General features: G+C 43.0%; 1 protein-coding gene across 1 annotated transcript in view; it reads right to left on the bottom strand.

Moving 5' to 3' along the window:
• Positions 1 to 898: 898 nt before the first annotated feature.
• The window catches only part of LOC123016996 (dynein axonemal heavy chain 11-like), a 198,224-nt gene continuing 179,101 nt past the window's right edge, over positions 899 to 20,021 (bottom strand). The window contains exons 58-63 of the mRNA XM_044417936.1: positions 16,989 to 17,231; positions 13,138 to 13,320; positions 10,903 to 11,018; positions 4,253 to 4,365; positions 2,472 to 2,612; positions 899 to 1,498 (exon numbers count right to left, since the gene is read on the bottom strand). Coding sequence (XP_044273871.1) covers positions 1,251 to 1,498; positions 2,472 to 2,612; positions 4,253 to 4,365; positions 10,903 to 11,018; positions 13,138 to 13,320; positions 16,989 to 17,231 — 1,044 coding nt within the window. The 3' untranslated portion in view covers positions 899 to 1,250. The remainder of the gene's footprint in view (positions 1,499 to 2,471; positions 2,613 to 4,252; positions 4,366 to 10,902; positions 11,019 to 13,137; positions 13,321 to 16,988; positions 17,232 to 20,021) is intronic.

Below are 20,021 nucleotides of genomic sequence, written 5' to 3'. Positions count from 1 at the left end.
AAGCGTATTAGTGAATAGGACATGGAGGCATGTTGTCAAACATCAGGGAACTGTTTTCAGTAATGTAATCGGCCTTGAGCAATTGTGCTGACTTGTCTTTCCATTTGCTTGAAATGGAAACACTCTGCCTTAGGGATCAGTGGCTGCGTGACTTAAGGAGGTGGAAAAGAAAGTGCTGTAGCATTTGCTTGAATGGTGGCAAATGCCAAATGTTGTATACAAAAAAAAAACGAAATACCGGAGGATTCTTGCGTTGTTGCAAACCAAGGCATCTTCGGGTAGCTAGCACGTTTGTGTAACTCAGTGTGAGTTCCATTGTGAAGCACACATGGCTGCCGGGCTGAAGGGTAGGGTTACTTTTAGAAGGTGTATTTGAGCGGTGGGTGGGGGAGGCATTCCCGGCTATTTTGCTTTGCCTCCAAATCTGTTGAACCATTATATAAATCTAATGTATATCCTGCTTTTCTGGCGTTTTGCAAGCATTCCTCAGTCCTACACGAAATACCTGGTTTAGCATCCTATTTGCCATTAAGATTTTGTGCAGGCTTTTTACACGTAGCAATGTACTGTAATGATGCTTATGTTTTCATAAGGTGTGTCATAAATAGACCCATTGATCTCTGAAGCGCTTATGTACAAAAATGTAGTTTTGATAATAAAAACTTCTTTTAGAAAGCTTTGTTTCTTTTGCAGAGCTCCTGCACATTTATGTCACCTGCAGTGGAATACACATTTGCTTCCATGCCTCTCAAGGTCACTATTTATTTCAATGAGGGCACCGTGGAATGTGCACAGCTAGGTTCCTTCAAGAAAGAAGTGCTTGTAGATGCAAGGTGGCAGTTCTGATCAAGGCATTGGCTTCTTTCCCCCCATAAAGTAATCTGTTCCTAGAATCTAGTGACGGAAATGCATTTGGTGTTGGTTTATTTTATCTTCCAGTTTTTTAATTGATAACAGCACTGACAAAAATAAATGGTTCTGTTTATTACATAGGTTCCTTAGAATAAAGCTGCAAATTGTGAATAATCGCCTTTCTAAAAATGCCTTTTGAGCTATAGGCAGGAATAAGGCGTACAGAATCAGGCCCGAAAGGATTCCTGAGTAGTGCTGTGTTCACACTCAATTTTTAAAGCGGACAATGCAAAACCCTGCTATTGTGCATGCATACAAATTCACTGAGGTGGGGGAGCAAGCAGCTAAAGCCAAAGAGGTTGAGCTGAACTCTAGAGTCTGGAAATGCAGCAACATAATCACACGCTTAAAAGCAGTGCAACACCAGCAAGAATCCACTTTGCTGGCCTTTCCTTTGTTTTTAAATGGAATGTTGACACATAAGTGGAGCCCCTTAGTTTAGTTGTATACACTGGGCATTCATAAACATTTCTGATCTCTTGCCTGTTGTTGGGGATGGCTCTGACAAAAATAACAGGCATTGCGAATGTTGGTGCTTTCAAGCAAGCTTCAGCTATGTGGCCTGCCTGGACATCCCAGCGAGCACCTGTGGATAATGGAAAGAGGAGAAAGGAAATGTTACACGGAGCATTTCCTCACAGCACACTTTACACACACCTGCGTGTTTGCCGCTTCTTGAGCCAGTTTGGTTTTATTTGTTGGGCTAGCTTTGGTTAATTTTTCTGACATGCTGTCTTTTTTATGTAGAGCAGTTACGAGCATATTGAAATAAGTCTACCTGTGCCCATGCTTAGGCGGCCAAAACAACACTTACTCATACATAAGAAGGAAATAACAGCATGTTCAGGGGAACCTCTCAAGCTTGCAGGAATATAAGGTTGGGGTGGAGGTGGTGGTGAAGAAGGAAAACCAGCAGCTAAATGGAGACTCATGAACCGGGAGATGGAAAAACACATTTGGCCAGAACGCTGAAGAGAAGCAGTGTGCTAGAATGGGTTGTTGCAGGTGTCATTTGTTACCTGTGTTTCAATCGCTGAGCCTTCTGTTGCTCTGGTTATTTGTAAGGCTATTTTTTTTGAATGGCTGGATCGGGCTCTCATTCATTGCCAAGTAGCTGCAACCTTGTGTAAAAATCCCAGCATGTACATTGACTGCATGCACACAGGTACTGAACACATTAAAGACTGGGATGCTTGGAAGATACCTATCAGTTGACTGGTAGGAACAATCAGGAATAAAAATACTAATACATAGTTAACGTTTCCCATTAAGAAAATAGGCAGTATGGCAGCAGGAAAGAAGGCACAAGTTCCATGTTAAGTGGTAATAATCTACCCAGACGTTCTGCCTTAAAAATACACTCCTATTCATGATTAGACACAAAAAAGCCCTATAAATCTGCTGGCTGATGGATGCTGGGAGTGATAGGGCTTTTTTTGTCTAAACATATATGGGATCGTAGCCTAAAATGGAATTTAAAGGATTGAAAATCCTTAGAAACTAAGCAGCTATTTTAAATCAGCTGCAAAACTTGGAAAGCACCTAGAGGTAACACCTACCTTCTAAGTGCAGGCCGTATATGTATGCTCCTTCCCTAGCAGGCTGCATAAACTCCTCTTTATATTTCTTGGTAACATCTACAGTTATGTGCATCTTATCCAAAGGCCATTCATTTTTACGGGCTAGAGTCTGCATGACAGCTGAAATAAAAAATGGAGAGACTCGGCTGAGCAGAAAAAGAGGGGTAAATGCACTCAGCATGCAAACAGTGCCAGGTTTATTAGTCTCGGGAGTGACAGATCACTGTTAGGGAACCACTGCTAGCTGGACAGCACTGCTGTATATTGCTTCCATATAGCCTGATGTTCCTGATCCTGCCTCATCTTGGGAGTTAAGCAGGGTCAGGCCTGGTTGGATTCTGGATGGGAGACTTGAGGTTAGACCTAATGGCTTGCTCAGCTGTACAATTCTGCATAAAGCAATGGGATCGGAAAGCATTCCCGTTGCCAAATAGTTTCAGCACGAGGAGATTTTGGCTAACTTTGTGTGATTGGGCACTGAAAAAAGATACAAGCTCAAACAGACTGTAGGAAACATTTCTGGTGCTCAGAAGACTGCTATTAGAACAATGTAGAACAATTGTGCAGTTGGTAATTACGAAGGGAGACTAATGGAATGAAATTCTTGTTATGTCCCATCACACAGTTCCTTGTGCTTGAAACTGAAGGACGTACTGTGCGTTTGATTTTCTCAAACACATGGAAGATGGCATATAGAAATTTAGGATAGTAAGCTTTCCTTTGATATTTTTGCTTTCCACAGGCTTTTGATATATAGGAGCACTGGAACACACATTCTGCAGTCCCCTATAGTCTGGCAAGGATGATGTCGCGTCATGTTTCTGAACTTAATGTCTACCCTTTCAAATATTCCAAAGAGCAGTTTTCACCAGAGAGCTGGCCTTGCTCCTGTCCCCTGGGCTTCAGCGGTGATTATCCCTGAAGTCCAACAGCCATACAAATGTTTGAGGGTGCCCCGGGGTGGGGCCTAGCCGTGCTAGGATTGTGCTAGGAACCACGAGCACTGGAGAAAGAGCTCCAGTGTTAAAATGGTCAACATACCCATTTCAAATGGCTGATTTCAAAGATGGAGTAGCTTGGCCCACAGATCCATAAATTCAGCAATTGCTTGCAATTCCCCCCTGCAAACACCCACTGAGGAAAAGAGTTATTTGTACCAAGTGGATTATTTTGGGTTACTCTTCCTGAAAAGTCACCCACAACCCCTACTATAAAGAAAGTGACTCTTGAGAAGGAAAGCGCTCCCAAGAGCAGTTTATGCCATTACTTGGTAGTGTGATATCGGGAAGCAGGCAAAGCTTAAAAACGTGACTAGCTCCTTTGGGCATGCTTAAAGTGGATTTATGTAATTAACACTCCAAGAATCCCTCTTGTTGCTCCATTTTTTGCATCAAATACACGGTTCTTATATTTATTAGCAATAATTAGTTTTTTTGCAGTTGCTATTCCTTTTATTTCTCTGACAACTGCAAGTCCCTTGACAATTGTCTCTTCACATTCAGCCATTATTGAGTGCCCCTATGATACGAATACAGTAAACTCCTTGCAAAATAAATAAAAAACCCTGAAATCAATAGTCACTGACATACTGTGTATTGAGGAAAATAATTGTTTATGGCACACAGCTTAAGCTGTGCTGGTAATCACGTTGAAAATACAATATTTATTCATTAGATCAAATTTAATGAAGCCTCCTGGCAGTAATTATAAAAATTACTGTAGCAGTAAATTACTAATGAGTTGTGTGATGTGCTTCCTACCTGTGAGGAAGGACTGAGGGTTGAAAAAGCCTGATATCCATACAACGCCAGGGAGGGTGAGATCCTGTGCCCAGGAGTCGAGCTCACGGCAACGCAGGAGGAGATCGCTGTACCTTCGCAGCACCCAAGAGGAGAGAAAGGAACATGGCAGAGGTGGCTGGAAGTGGTCGATTTGGGGGGGGGGGTGCCCCTTCCTGAGCACACTGGCACCTAAATGCGTTTGTGGGCCCCCTCTGCTACCTGCAGCAGGGCAGGTGGGATGCGCATCTTGGCCGCCAGTGTCCGTGGGTCAATGCGGCAGGCTAGCTTTATTCTCCCTCTGAGTCACGGTACCGAATCAAGTGCAAGGAAAACAATAAGTGCATTGTTCATTGCCGCTGAGAACATCCCGTCCCTGCTTTATAGTGCTGTTCAGCTTCTGAGTCCGCATGGCCTCGCCTAAGAGGGCCGGCCCTGGCTTCGCATGCCCTGCCTTGGGCCCTTCTGAAGCATTCCTGCTTTTCCGGCAGCTTTGCCTGCTGCTCCCCTGAAGGCATGTTGGCCCCCTTGTAGCCAAGTGGTGGTAGGGACTGCAGCTAAACGATACCCTGCCCAAAAGACCGGCAGAGTTTCATTTCAAGCTCTTACTGCATGTGGCTCAGCCTAAGAGAAACACAGCAGTCTTCATGAATGTGTGGCTTGGGGAGTGGGAACACACGGAAGGCAGGAATCCAGCTAACAATCGCAGGGCAGGGAAAAGAGGGTGGCTCCTGGCCTTCTAGGGGAGAGAGGTGCCAGGAGAGAGGCTCAGCCCCATCCTTTGGTAGCAGGTAGGTATCAACTGTCTCTGGGTCACAGCTCTCCCAAGGTACAATAAAAATGTAATGGGACAATATAACGCAACAGATAGATAACATAAGCATAAAAGCCAAGCCTTAAAATCAGAGGCCAACTATCTTATTCCATTAAAAGTCGTATGGAATAGCCAGATCTTTGAGGGCCTCTTGAAACCCACTCAAGAGAGAGCCAAATACATCTCACGAGGGATGGTGCCACCACTTAAAGGGCCTGCTCATTGTGTCTTACAACCTGATGGATCCTAATGGTGGGCTTAGGTTCATCAAATGATGGCTGATACAAAAGAATACCGGCATGAATCCAAGAATGGCCTTTTGTTGAGAAAAGTGAGCGGCTAGAGAGTGCCTCTCCCAGTGTTAAGGCCACCTTCCCCCGTTCTGCACCGCAGCTCGTCTCATTCAGCAGGGTCTTCCCACCGGGCCCCCATGTAGCATTTTCAGGGGGCTTGAGGAGACGTGGAATGAGAGGCCGACGAAGACCGCTTCTGCCAGTTCATGCCACGCAGCTAGACCTCAGCCCAACACACCCTGTCCTCTCTCCCGTGCTGAGACTGCCATGCATGCAGAGCAACAGCATCCCAGTCATTTGTGTCCCACATTTAAGCACGCACATTTCCCCGCAAACAAACGGTTCCATAATGCGGACCTGACGGCACTGTGCTGAGAGTAGGCACAGCTCAGTCTCTGAGCATCAAATTGCACGTTAAAAAAATAAAGAAATTTCCGGTCTGCAGCAAAGCTTTCCATTTTCTAGCTATCTGCCATGCTTTTTCACAGTTAGAATGCTACATTTCCTCAACTGTTGCAAGATACGACTTCCTATGAAATTATATTTTGGGGTCCAGAAAAAAATTAATAATTAAAGCTCAAAGTTCCTACTCTATTGACAGCAAGCGTCAAGGACTGCAAGCATTTGGGTTTGTTTTTAATTGTTTTTGGGGTGGGTGGCAGGGTAAAGAGCCTTGACGGGGTTTTCCATTAAGGGGAATCACATTAAATAAATAAAATAAATTCTTAAAATGAAATAAATAAATACTTGGATCATTTTATCGTGTTTTAAGAAGTACTCAGTGGATTTTTTAAAAGGTAACATTACAGCAACATCGCCCTTTAGTTCATTAAGGTTTTTAAACTTAAGGGAGACTTTCTGCAGAAGCTCCAGTTCTCCACCAAACCTGCACCTCAAAAAATTTGTGAAGCTACGGTCCTGTACCCAGCTACCTGGCAGTGGGGCCTGCTGGACAGAAGGACACTTACTTCTGAGTAGACATAGGTAGGACTGAGTTGTCAGTATCAGTTCCTTGGGGGAATGAGCAAAAACTTCAGCACCCACCCGTCTGCAGCAGCCGCGCAATGCAGAGCAGAACCCCATCAAACAGAGAACAGCTCTCTCATTTATCCTCCCTCGGAAAACCATCCGAGGGTGTGCATTCATTTTGTGCAGGTGGGCAAGTCTCTAATATATTCTTTGAACATATTTATAAAAGATTAACCTGTACATGGTATTTCTGAAAATTGATTTAGTTAAAACACACATTTTATTCCACTTTTCTCCACCTCGCATGTCTTTCCTATTTAACTTCGATATTTGTCATTTTTACCGAGAGATAATGTATCTTACATTATCAGTATTCTGCCTATGACCCATGTTTTTTCAAGCCAATACTATTCAGCAGATTGCATGCTTCGTGTCTGAGAATACCTGCCTACACTGTGAGCATTCACAAATGGCTCACCATCCGCTGCTAAGTAAATGCCACATCTCGGTTCCGTTCAGGAGGCAGCATCTCTTTAGAATCCGATAGGGATGGTACATCACTAGATCTTTTATGGCACATTGTAGGAACAGGAGGAAGAGGTGTAGGGCAGCAACTGCGGTCCTGGTGTTGGACCGAGGGCATCCCAAATCCTTCTAATAGCAATCTAGGTTTTCGCATGCTAATCTAAATCAAGTCAAAACTGCACCTTCCATGCATAAAGTTAGTTAACTGAGCTAAGCTTGAAATTTACAGGGGTGTGAATACTCACTGGAAAATAAAACCTAAAAGGGGGAATCCCCGCAACAGCAGGATTATATCCCAAAATCATGGAATGGCGACTACCCCCTTCCTGCTACAACTTGGGTGTGAGGACAAGGGGAAAGAAGAAGAGACACACAGAGCTTGCAAGGGTAGAGAATACCTCCTCAGTGTTTCCTGCTTCTTCCTGAGGGAGCTACCCATAGTTACCAATGAAGAAATCCAGTGTCTCTACCCATCTTCCCCACTCACACCACCCAGATGGAAGGAGGAGTCCAACAAGCTCCAAAATATTAATGGCTGACATATTATGTTACTAAGATCCTAAGGGAATGCTTTGAAAATGCATCTACTATATATGCTTTTGCATCATGAAATTGTACATCACGAACATATGCAGATACAGATACGGAGAATTCCAAACATTTGTATGATTGGCTCCTAAGCTTCTACCTCAGAGCATCAGTGGCAGCACCCGAGGCACCTTTGCGATGTGCCAAATGGGCATCTCATTCCAAAGGGACGGGAGTCGCCCTTCTGTGGCTGCAGCAGTGCCAATTAGTTTCAGAGCCAGTTTAAAGAAAGTCGTTGTATTTCCACCCTTAAATAGGGCCTTCTCTGCGGTGGCGCCCCATCTATGGAATGCGCTCCCCAGAGAGCTCTGCCTGGCGCCTTCGTTATTTGTTTTTTGGCGCCAGGCTAAGACCTTTTTATTTAAAACTTATTTTAATTGTTAAATTATTGAATTAATTAGGATTTTAAAATTTTTAGCTGAGAATGCACTGGGGTTTTTTTAAATGGCTTTTAAAAAAATTGTTATCATTATTTATGTATGTATTTATGTATTCTTTGTGAGCCGCCTCGAGGCTTTGTTGCGATGGGGGCGGCATAGAAATGTTTTAAATAAATAAATAAGTTCGGGGCCGGGTTGTGTGACCGATACCTCACCTGCACAGCCCGAGAGGCCTGCTGATGCACCTGCTGTCAACAGCAGCTCTGTGGTGGGGATCTCGGGGCAGGCCCTTTCAGCAGCTTTCTCCTGCACCAGAGATGCTAGGCTGCCTCACCGCTGAGCTTTATGTGGGCCTTGAAGTGCTACCAGCTGCCCTTGGCTCTTTAATTAAGCTGTCAGCCCCAAAACTTTAGAAGGCTGCTGTTTTATAAGAGAACATACTGGGTTGTGGCTTTTATTTATTTATACGTACATTCATACATACAGACCCAGATTTTCTTCTCTTTTTTTTATTCAAGTTATTGTACACACACATATGCACCTGTTTAACATTTTGTATGTTTTAAATTTTGTATTGTAAACTTTTAATGATGTTTTAATATATTTTTATACGAGGTTTCTTTCATTGGTTTCTTTTTTAAATGTGCTTTGTGAACTGCTCAGAGAGCTTCAGCTGTCAAGCAGAACAAAAAATAAATAAAATTATATACTGCCTACAATGGGCTAGCAAAACATTTTAAAGAAAAGATAATTTCTAACAAGAAAACCCAGTATGATAATCTCTGGACAACTACAATCCTTCTGGCTGAGTCACCCGTATTATTTATTATATAAGTTTGTATTTTACTATTTCAGTAGTGACTTGCTAAGGGCCTTGGTGCCTAAAAGGAGGCATGATGTGGCTGCTTAAACAAACCAGCCCTGCCGCAGGTCAGCAGATGGGTCTGTGCGTTGTTCTCTAAACCAAGAGCCAAGCTTGCAAGGTGCTTCTCTTGCAAGCGGCTTCCACCCGGAGCATTCCAGCAGGACCGCCAGGATTTGGCACCTGCCTGGACACCCCTGCGGCATGTGGCTGCGAAACACCACTTTAAACTGCTCTCTCTGCCCTGGCGTGTGCAGTAAAGCATCACTTCAGGGCATGGCAGAAAGCTACGCTCCCCGTTCCCGTGATACAACAGCCCACTGCATGCTTCCACGGAGGGGCCTCAGTGGTATGCACTATGCCGAAGGTTCTTCAGGCCCGACAAGCCTCTTCTCCAAGGACTGCCAAGAAACCGTGTGGTCCTGTACTCATGGATCGATTTCTCACACATTTCTTTGCCTGCTAAATGTGTGTTACTCAGCCAGCGGATGTTCTCAGGCAGGTTTACATGCACCCTCGTGTCCAGTTTCTTACGATGTCATGGACTAGTTTCTTGGCACAATTTTTCTTGTTTTCTACAAAATTGGACTCCAGTGGGTTCCATGCATTCAGTCACCGGGAGGCTTGCTGATTCACTGTGGGTTGAGGATCAATACTCCACTGAATTTGTTTCCCTTGTGAAACTTAATGCTACTTAAGTCATCATCTTTCCAAAAAAGGATAGCTCCCAAAGGGGGAGCTTCTAAGTGGAGGACTATTCAGTATCATAAGGCTCCCCAAGGGGAAAGCGTGCCTGCTGGCATCTCTGAGCAGACAGCAGCTGGTTAGTTAAAATAGAGACCACTGAGCAATCCACAGCAGAGGGCAGAGCTATAATGAGCTATAGAGGCAACCAGAGAGGAAAATAAGTAACCAGGATGCTCCTGCATCACTCATTGCCAGGATCCTGGCTCTGAATAAACACTGGCTCCAAAAGAAAGCTAGCAAATTATAACTTAAGCTACAGTTTGATTCCATAATGCCGGCTGGCCCCGTAGCCACATAAATAACACGCGCTCCATGCAGACTTGCATCAACCCTGAATATAGGGTTTGCATCGGTCAAATAACCCTGAACACATGTGCTTGGACTGGTAATTCTGATGCTTTATTCATCATGTTTAATTGCCATTAATACTGCCATTGGGACTCTGCTGTATCAGGCGATCATGGTATACCCTGTATTTGCAATGCATTTCTTCAATATACACATTTATTGAAAATGTTTCTCCATCCAGCCACCTTACGGCAAGTCCAGAGAACGCAAGACAACCTTGTCTTCGTTGCCTCCATAGCTACTGGTTCTTGAAGAGTATCTCAGGCATTATTGGACAAAAATTGAAAGAGTAGAATTCTGTGCACCACGAGGGGTGGAATGGAGGCTGCTTTTGTCTTGGCCACACCGCTGTGGAATTCCTCTTAGAGCCAAACACCGTGCTTCTGAGGTTGCTGCGGTCTCTAGCTGTTGAGTTGGTCCCCAATGTGAGCACTCCCCCATGCATTACTCAGTTCCCTAACTACTACAGCGGGACTATTTCCAGAGAAAACCTTAGCACACTGGGGCCATCTAGTTACATGTACACAGTACAGCTGGCCTACAGACTTGCTGATAAGCTCTGTAACAGAGATGCAGACATTAACCTGTTGCAGCTCCTAGCAATGGTTTGGTGTGTCCCTTCCAGGACAGGAGAATTCTTTCTGTTCCTGGAAGAAACTGAGCTTCAGTGGAGGCTCTCACTAGAGCAAGGAGTAGGAGGTGGATGGGAGGAGTGATCTGTACTGAGCCCCTCACAGACCCCAGTGCCACTTTCCATGTATTTCATGAGGATTTTCCCAACCCTCCAGAGCAGCTTTCCAGGGCCCACCGGCAAGGAGGACTCAGCAAAAATTGCATCCCTCTTGACTTCAGAACCGTACTGTGAACAAAGTTCCACATCCAGGAACTCTGCTTCAAACCTCTAATTAATACATGCGAGAAATCTTTGATAATACGTCAGAAAAGACAGAAATCTTTTGTAGGACGTCATGAAAGCCGGGTTGCATGAAGCTGCTATACATCGTTGGAGGAATAGTATTTGTTGGGAAAAAGCAGAGTCTATGTTGCTTCTCTTGTCTTTTCTCTCTCTCTGCTGCTGCACAACTATCTGTGGGCATGCGACTTACCACTGGGTGAGACTGCATGTTGATGGATAAGCCAGTTTCATCCAAGTGTCAGGTAGACTGTCAAAAAAAAGAGCTGCCTGCAGTTGCTCCATCTCAGCAGAGACTGCCAGCTCACCCTAACAAAAGAAAACATGAGTGTGCTATTTGCATCTCACAAAGACATTGTGATAAGATGACACAATAAATGATGGAAACCTCCCCCACGTACACACCCTGCAATAGAAACACATAAGGTATCTACATTGTCAAACCTAAAAAATATCTTGGTTCTTAAAATCAGAATGAGTAATTTATTAAAATGGGATGAAATGATCATAAGTAGAGGTGTACCCATTTCCATCTCCTTGGCATTTCTTAAATACAATCATAGTATCTGTAAAACATTACACACAGTAATTATGTGTCTGTTATATAATAAATTATGCAGAAGGCCAAATAATAAAAAATGATGCCCCAAAATATAATGGTTAAGAAACGCACCTTTCCAGAAGCCAAGCTCTCCACTTGCAGGAGAGCAGCTGATGGGAAGGCGGCTTGGCAGGAGGAACCCAAGCGCAAATTTCTTCAGGTGCAGAAGCAGGGATGCTGTGCTACCAAAGGGGTTTTCCTCCAGCCAGATGTGTAATGAAGGCAAATTTTCCCCAAATGCATGTGCTGCTTCAAGTGCAGCCATGTGGTACCTCTCGCCTGTGGTCCCAATCCAGGCTTTTCCTGGGTTCCCCAGATGGCAGCACCCTTTTTGCCTTCTTCCAATGGTGGTTTCCCAGCTTTTGCGCCATCTTTACTCTAAGAGATTAAAATCCCTCTCTTCAGGCTTGGTTACTGGAAGTAAGGGCTTTCAGTTAAACTATGCTAGCATTTTTGGCCCCTCTCCCTTGGCTTGTGGGCCCACCTTGGGCTTGAATGCAGTGCCCAAGAGAGTCTCTGAATGTGGAATTTGGCTCTTGAGCTGAAAGAGGTTTAGCACCCCTGCTTTGAAAGAATTAAGGATCTAGAAGGCTCTGGAAAAGAAAGTAGTTTTCTTGTGCTTCCAATTTATTCTAAGATATCCAGAAAGCAACGTGAATGTATAATCTTCTGATCAGAAACTGGACTGCATAAATTGCATCTGCAGATTCTTTTTCCTTTTGGGAGAAACGCTTTCCCACCCCTTTCATTCTGAATGTTCTTTACTCAATCGGTTTTATCTCTTGTAAACAATATTAAGCAAAGAACAAATACTGATCTTAAGTTAGATCTAGGAAAGTTTGACCTACTGCTGCATTGGTATCTTCACACCTGTTAGGCCTACAACTACAGACCACATACTACAAGGACTTTAGATCTGAATCCATTACAGAGAAAAACCTCATATTGAAATGGCGTGATGCAGTCTTCACAGAACAGGCTGACTCCTTCAGGTTTACTACCCACTAAAAATATGAAACTCAATTTACTTTGCTGGGATTTTCAGTGCCCGGATGACTCTGAAAGACAATGGCAGTTCTACATTTGCCAAGCCTTCTAAGAAAATTGAATTTCAAATCCCAGTTTGACTGAAAATCACCTTTGTCTTCTGCTGAAGTGAAACTAATGTGATGGCACTTGGTAACCTTCCCTCTAATGTCAAAACTGATCACAGTCATAATAAAACTACTCCCATTGTGTCAAGTGAAAAAGCCGCTAAATACAAAATGGATGCAGCTAATCCCAGGAATAGACTTTTCTCTTCTAAGGTTTAGATCCAGACATAGTCATAATTAGTATAGACACAATCTAATTAAGGTGGCTGGTTACAGATACCAATAAAGAGCGCAAAAGAGGTCACCGATGCATAACACCTGCCTATACTAATTTATATGTATATATGCAAATTTAGAATACTAACTTTAACTTGAAATACAGTACATCTTGCCACACTCAGAAGATTGTGGCCAGGTGACCTGCAGCTTCAAAGCCCCTTCAAAGCTTCCCTTTTTATGGTTCTTTGTTCTTAACTTGGACTAAACAACACATCAAATAGAGAACACTTCAACCAGAGGACTGTTTTCTGTAAAGTAGGACACCTGGCCTCCTAAATGATATCAGTAAGACTTAAGTTAGTAATGACCAACCTGACTCCCATTGATTTCAACAGGTCAACTTTAAGTATGATTCAGTTTGGCTCCAGCCCAATGTTTCATGCTGCTCTCCCAATCCAGAACACTTTATTTAAACTGAGGGGATCGCAAAAGAGGCAAAGCAAATCATACCCACCTTAAGGCCTAGATCAAGTTCTTTAAGAGAACGCCTTATTTCATGTATTAGCATATTCATTCTTTCGCATTCTTGAAAACAAACCAGGATATATGGAGTGCGTTCTGTAGTTTTTGAGGTAATATCAGCCATGTTATAGCCTTCTGGAAGCTTATCTTGAATATCATCTAATATTAGTTTTACCTGCAAGGGGCAGAAAAGATGCTAGCAAAAGTTTCACTGGGAACTACCTTTCTAAAAATTAGCTTGCAAGTTGGCGGAGCCATTTGTTTGCTTCCCAGGTTCACAAGCAACACATGAGCACAATCGAGACCACATCCTTCCCCAGCCCGCTGGACCTCAGTCCCCAGAAACTCCCAGCCAACTGGAACACTCAAAATGTGGCATGCTTCTGAGGCATTTTAGTTGGTGCCAGTAAAGGTACTGTGGATATCGAGTTTTTTCTCATGGACTAGCAGGGCTATATTTGCTTCTATTCACAATTTAATATATGGGTATTTTGGATTCAGTATTTTTGGGTGGCTTGATCATGAATGGGATTTTAAGAGGCATTAACTCTGAGGTTTCCAGGATGGTGCACCTGCCTGGCTCTCCGCCCCTTGTACTTGTCATTTTATCTAAGCTATTTAAAAAATGAAATAAAATCAGGGGGCATGGCGCGCTCCAGTGCCATCTTTATTTGTTCTCCAGCACAGATGCCAGCTCTCTTACACTGAGGTTCTTGGAAAGCTCTCTTACTCTGGCTCTCTGTTACCACCAGTTTGCTTTTTTGGAAAATTAGGGTTTTGTGACTGGTTATGTCTGCCAGGATAGCCATTTTATCAATGGGCAAGCCTCCCATGGCATGGGTAGGAGCATCCATGTCTCTTTCTCAAAATTCCCAGTGTGCCCAGCCTGGTGAGCTTGGGGACCTTGGCTTAGCTTTACAAAAACCTGCTCTTGATGGAGACAAAAGCAGAAGGAACTAGTTTGTCAATTTTTGAGACTATTTGCTTCTTCCCAGTGCCAGGAAAGAAGCTCCTAGAAAATCTTGAGCTGATGGTCTTTTGTTCTTTAGGGACATGCTCACTCCATTTCCCAAGCAATCTCAGCTCTCTTCAGGCAAGGTATAATAGACACACCACTGCACTACCATTTGTAAGCTTATCATTGGGCATTGTGCTACAGTTGCTTGGTGAAGGTGTACACACACACACACACACACACACACACACACACACACACACACACACGGGGGGGGGGGGAGATATCAACACTATTGCCTGTGTTTGGGGCTTTTCTTGTAGCTATGAGAACTCTCATGATGAGCACCTGCACTTCAAAACTTACCATAATACTAAAGGCCAGAACAAATTTTAAAGAGAGCATCTAATAGAATAAACCCAGCTCAAACAGATAATAACAAGGCACGTTGAGAGCGAGTGTGGTGTAGTGGTTACAAGTATGGGACTGGAACTCAAGAGTTAAGATTGAGAGGACGAGGAGAGTTATGTAAGCCACCTTGAGTTCCTTGAAAGGAAAAAAGTGGGATATAAATATAATAAAGAAAATCGATAGCCTATACCATTTTCTATGAGTGTCAATATCATAATTATTGTTTACAATGGAATCCAGTTCTGAACTGAAATGTGACTAATGAAGTTTGGGCCATTCTTAGGGAAATGAACTTGTATAATAATGTCAGTCGCACTGATAATCATTGTGAAACTGCAGCATGCTGACACCTTGGAGGTTGTAGCAAATTGAGCGCTTTTCTACATTAGGCATTTATTGTGTATTCGTGATCCCTCATGCGTTGTTTCCACCATGTCATCCTCCAGGACCTCTTCTGTGTTTTCCAGCCATTTTTGTGACTTTGTCTTTTAGAGCAATGAAAGGCAACTACTATATTTCACATTAAACAAGGGGTGGAAAGAAGGAAAAACAAAAACCAAAAGGACTGTTTGTGCGCTTCCAAAGTTGCCCTTCCCTTCCCTTCCCTTCCCTTGACAAAGCCTTCTACCATCAGTGGCACAGTGGGATAGATCCTTATGTCTTTTTCATCATAATGATGATTAGTACGGATGCCTCATTTATTGTTTACAATAATTTCATTAATGTGTCTATTTGCATGCCATCTTGGAAGGATTTATCCCTGAAAGTTGGACTATGAATGAATGAAACTATTGATTTCAGATATGATTGCAAATACATATTTGTGCTGGAAATGATAAAGCATATTCTTCAGAACTGAGCAAGGGCAGATTATCTATATATATGTTGTGTGTGTCTTTGTTAAAATATGTATATTCAATGAATTTTAAGGGCTATAGCCTTTATTTTTTTCCTTCTACTTTTGGATGCTTTGTCATTTTTTTTTTTAAATGCAACTCCTTCAAAAAAAATCTCCCCAAACCCCACTTCAGACTGTGGGTGAAGCAGAAAGTTCCTTGCACTGGGTAAATTTTCCTTACTCAGTGTTCATTTCAACATTTGGCACAATATGCATGTCAGCCCAGGAGCCTATGTCAGTATTAGGGAAAACAAGATATATGTTTGTGAATACATTTTGCAATTAAAAGCTTTGTATAACTAATGCCCTTGGGTCCAAACATCACTACTGGCAGAGAAGAACCACACCTGAAATATTGACAGTAGTCCTGAGAAAGGTGCTATTCAAATGGCTTCACCATACACAAGAAATGGGGTGGAACCCCCACTATGCAATTCTGTGCTTCTCTACTCAGAGACATGCCCACTAGAACTGAGCGGAATTTGCTTCCAGGTAGGTACGCATAGAATTTCGGCTTTGGTCTTCTGCAAGTTCCCCAGTAATGTGTCAGTGGAAGGAAGGGATGTCATTGATTGAGACAGACAAACTGTACACTGTTTTCGAGAAAAATATTTCAGTAAAAGCACGAGCATCTATTGCATAGCTTCTTTTCTTTGGTGCCATAGTACACACATTGCACAAAGATCGCCCTGCACAGAAAACACTATGTGGTGATTCTAAATTGTGGAACTCTATGGATAACTAATGACACTAAATTAACACCTGTATAAATCAAAATCACACACACACACACAAAAAATCTGATCTAGTTGGTTTCCAGTTACGTGTCCTTTAATTAGAAGACCATCTCCTCAATTTGAAAATGTCACATTTTCTTCCTTTCTTACTAAAGGAAAGTAGCTTTCTTTTTCTCTTTTACAGATGAACTGATTGCACAGAATGACTTGAACTTCATAAAACTCTGCTCCACCATTTCAGGCATCTCTGCTGCCTCCGTGAACCTTCCCCAAGCAGAGCCAGGGAAGGAGACTAAATGTCATCCGGCTCATTTCAGCTGAAGGCCCAGGGGCTGCACCAGAATGACTGGGTGGGTCCTGGGAGAAAGTCATGCATGGCCGCAGGCCATGAGATGCTTGGGGCCAAGTCCTGCACTGACACTTTGGAGGGGGGTGTTGTCATTGGTTGTATGTTTGTTAATGCTCCAGAGCACTGGGAAACTTTGGCATGTTTGTCCGGTATTGTGTCTGAGCAGTCGGTATTGCCTATTTGTAATTCATTAAGGACAGTAATTAAGAACAGAGGGAGGAAGAGCCTGCAATGAGCCTGAGAAGCTGGTATGCACTTCCTGCAATGCACGCTGGGCTGGGATGCTGTGTACTTGTCCTGCAGTGCCATCCTGATGATTACTGGTGCAGGGTGGACTCTGTTGTGTTGCAAAACCTAGCTCAGCCACTTCCTTGTGACAAAGATATGATCACCCCCCTGCCTTACCCACACATTGCTCCCTCCTGCGGGGCTGTCATGGGTTTGTACTAGTCTGGTGGACAACATGCAGCTGGATTTCTGCTTTTAAACTCACCTTTTCTTCCATCGTCTGTGGAGCTCCTTCCCCAGTGATGGACTCCTGGCACTGCAGCTCAAGCAGCGTGCGGAACAGGTTGTCTGAAGTCGCTGTCAGGAATTCAATCTCTGCATTGGGATGAAGGCCATAATGGACTGGGCTTTCAGTGGGAAGCATGTCATCGATATATTTGTGGTAACCTTGGTAGTCCAGGTTCGAAGGAACCACAAACCCAGGTGCAAGGGCCAGACTCCTGTCAAGCTAATAAAACCCCCAAACATCTATTAATCACTTCTTGCTACCAAGAATAAGGAACTTGCCCAGGTGTAAACCAGATTGTTCTGCTGATGGAGTTATCCCAGAGAATGACAGGACTTTTAATAAAACACTTGATATCATTGAACAGTGTTCTCATTTGCTTCCTAGTTTAATTGGCACTTTTATACTGCACAGATTCTGACATTCCAATGCATTTTGTGGAAATACAGGCTATTCTCCTGTTAGCAAATAACAGGAAGGTAATTTTCATTTAGAAGTAAAGAGATGGGGTTTTTTAAAAACGAAAAATGTTATTTCTACCAAATTACGAAGTGCTGCTCTCTGGTGTAACATTATTATTCCACGTGGCAATTTTACTAAATGAAGCCATTTACGGTAGCATCTCTGAAAATGCCATCTTTTATTGAAATGAAAGCAAGTAATGGCATAAGGATTTTAAAATAAAACAGGCAAGATTTCTTCTTTTAGACTATTACCAAAATACAGACATTGTCTATTTGACAATCAATATGCTTCCATAAAATAAAATAGAACTGCAGTTTCATAATAATGATTTCTATTTCAAATGGTTTGCAGTGAGCCAAATGAGGTCCTTTATGGAACAGAATGACAATTGTTTAATGCACTGCTGTAAGGTTACGCTTCGGCTGAGTCTCAGAATTTGCTAAGCAAATATTTAGCACCAGCTCAAGTTTAGAAACAACAGGCGCATTGGAATATAGTTATTTGTATTGACTTGATATTCACGGTGCTGTTTGATGTTTTTGTAGCACTGCTGGAGGATGCTAAATTACTGCCACGTTCCTACAGTTTTAAAATACCTACCAACCTGCCAAGATGACATAACAATGTGGGTAGCAATAACAACAACAACAATAATCATACTACTAATCACGATAAATGCTGGAAACTTAAAATAATATGGGGTTCCTTGCTGAAAGGCAAATACTATTTTCTTTCCATGTTATGATTCTGTATTTCAAATGCAAAGAACCTAAAATCCTGAAAATGAGACAGCATCAGCTTTGTGCGGGATGAAAATAATTTGGGTTGCTTTCAGATGGAGGATTATTCTAATGGCTGTCATGCTAATTAGGAATTTCTGATGCACACAATGTAGACATGGAGTGAGTGGATCTTGGGGTTTGTAAGAACAACATGGGTGGCGGAGTCCACAGCAACAACTGCAAAACAAACCCCTCCACACAATCGAAAGCATCCGGTGCCCAAATTATGGGGGTGGGGAATTGAATAGAGGCCTGGTCTTGTTAGCGCTTGTGATAGTCCCCTTCTCAGCTGTTTTTAGAAGATTTGGATACAAGGTGTAGGAGTCAGGGGGTACAGTTTGTGGCATTCACTAAAGGTCCCCGCCCCTATTATTTTGTCCCATAATTCAAGCCCTGGAGCAAATTATAAATTGGGCCAAATTAAGGAACTTGTCTTGGCTGCAGCAAGGAACATATTTATAGTATGTATCCATCAAAATACAGGGCATCTATGAAGGGTTTTTGTCGCGTATGCTTTCATCCATATTCCACACCTTCATGTCTAACTTTTCAAAATGTGAAGTGCTTATTAAAATATTAAAAGATCAGATATGGTTAAAAATCCATACCCATTCCTTTCATCATTCCTCTCCGCTACTGAAGCTTTTAAAATATTCTCAGCGCCATCATTTGGTGTCTCTCCTGCTGAAAGTGGTTCCAGCACTGTGTCCCAGCGGCCATGCATGGCTTTCCTAACTAAATTTGGTTCTTTCAAGATGGCAGCAGAATAATGAAGATTGCTTTGGTCAAGATGATAATGGATCCTAGGTAAAGAAGCCTAGGATAACACGGTAGTGTGCATGGGGAGAGTGCTATGACACAGATGAAAAAACCGGATGCGTGTCAAGGATGTCCTATTTGTGAAGGAATTCGGATCCCTCCTGTTTGGCAGAAAGGGCAAACAGCTTCCTGGCTTCTGGGTAGCACCAGGATGCCAGTGGCTGTGTGAAGGGCATGGATCGATCACAGGTGGGCAGTTACAGCTGTAACAGTAGGTCTGTGCATCACCAACCATCCTGTGGTTCTCACAGCAGTGTGACTATCCTCTGCCCTTTCGTTTTACCTCTTTTCCTTCACTGTAGGGCTAGTGATACTAGGCAGGAAGGACCAATGTGTGGATTTCACTAATGACCCCTTCCGATGTTTTCTCCCATAATTAAAGCACTGGAGCAACTTGTCCTCTGGACACACAAGATGCATTTGCTGTGTTTTACAATGTTTTTATCTGATCATGGTCTGTAAGTTTGGGGCCTTTTGTACATTGCCTTAGTGGGTTTTAGAAAGGGGGTATAGAAATGGAGTAACTACATGAGTATGCAAAAAACAGGGCTGCCCGGCCGGTGCAAGTGGCTTCCTTGAGGATCCAGGGACACATGCCATGGGTCACGCACAGGTTGGTGATGCCCATGTTGGCAGAGCTCCTTATCCACCGTAGCTGCTCTTTTTAGCTTTTTAGGAGCTATCCATGGTGCTCCATGGTGGTGAACCTATTTTGAGGATGGAGCACAACATCTGGGTCGTTTCTGAAACAGTCACTTAATGAACAATTCCATACTGTCAATTTAGTTCTATTGCAGCCTTTCTGAGTTTTAAAGCTACAAACAAAATCAAGGGTAATATGGGGGAATGACTCTTGAGCAAAGCATTAACACGGTTATAAGTCCTATGTGGTAGATCAAATATTTTCCATATTATTTAGCAATAGATAAAAGTGCAATTTTATGCA

This window comes from Varanus komodoensis, unplaced genomic scaffold (genome assembly GCF_004798865.1).
Source record: "Varanus komodoensis strain SLA01 unplaced genomic scaffold, ASM479886v1 scaffold9, whole genome shotgun sequence".
NCBI lineage: Eukaryota > Metazoa > Chordata > Lepidosauria > Squamata > Varanidae > Varanus > Varanus komodoensis.
Note: the sequence above shows the minus strand (reverse complement) of the source record. Positions and strands in the feature narration are given on the sequence as shown.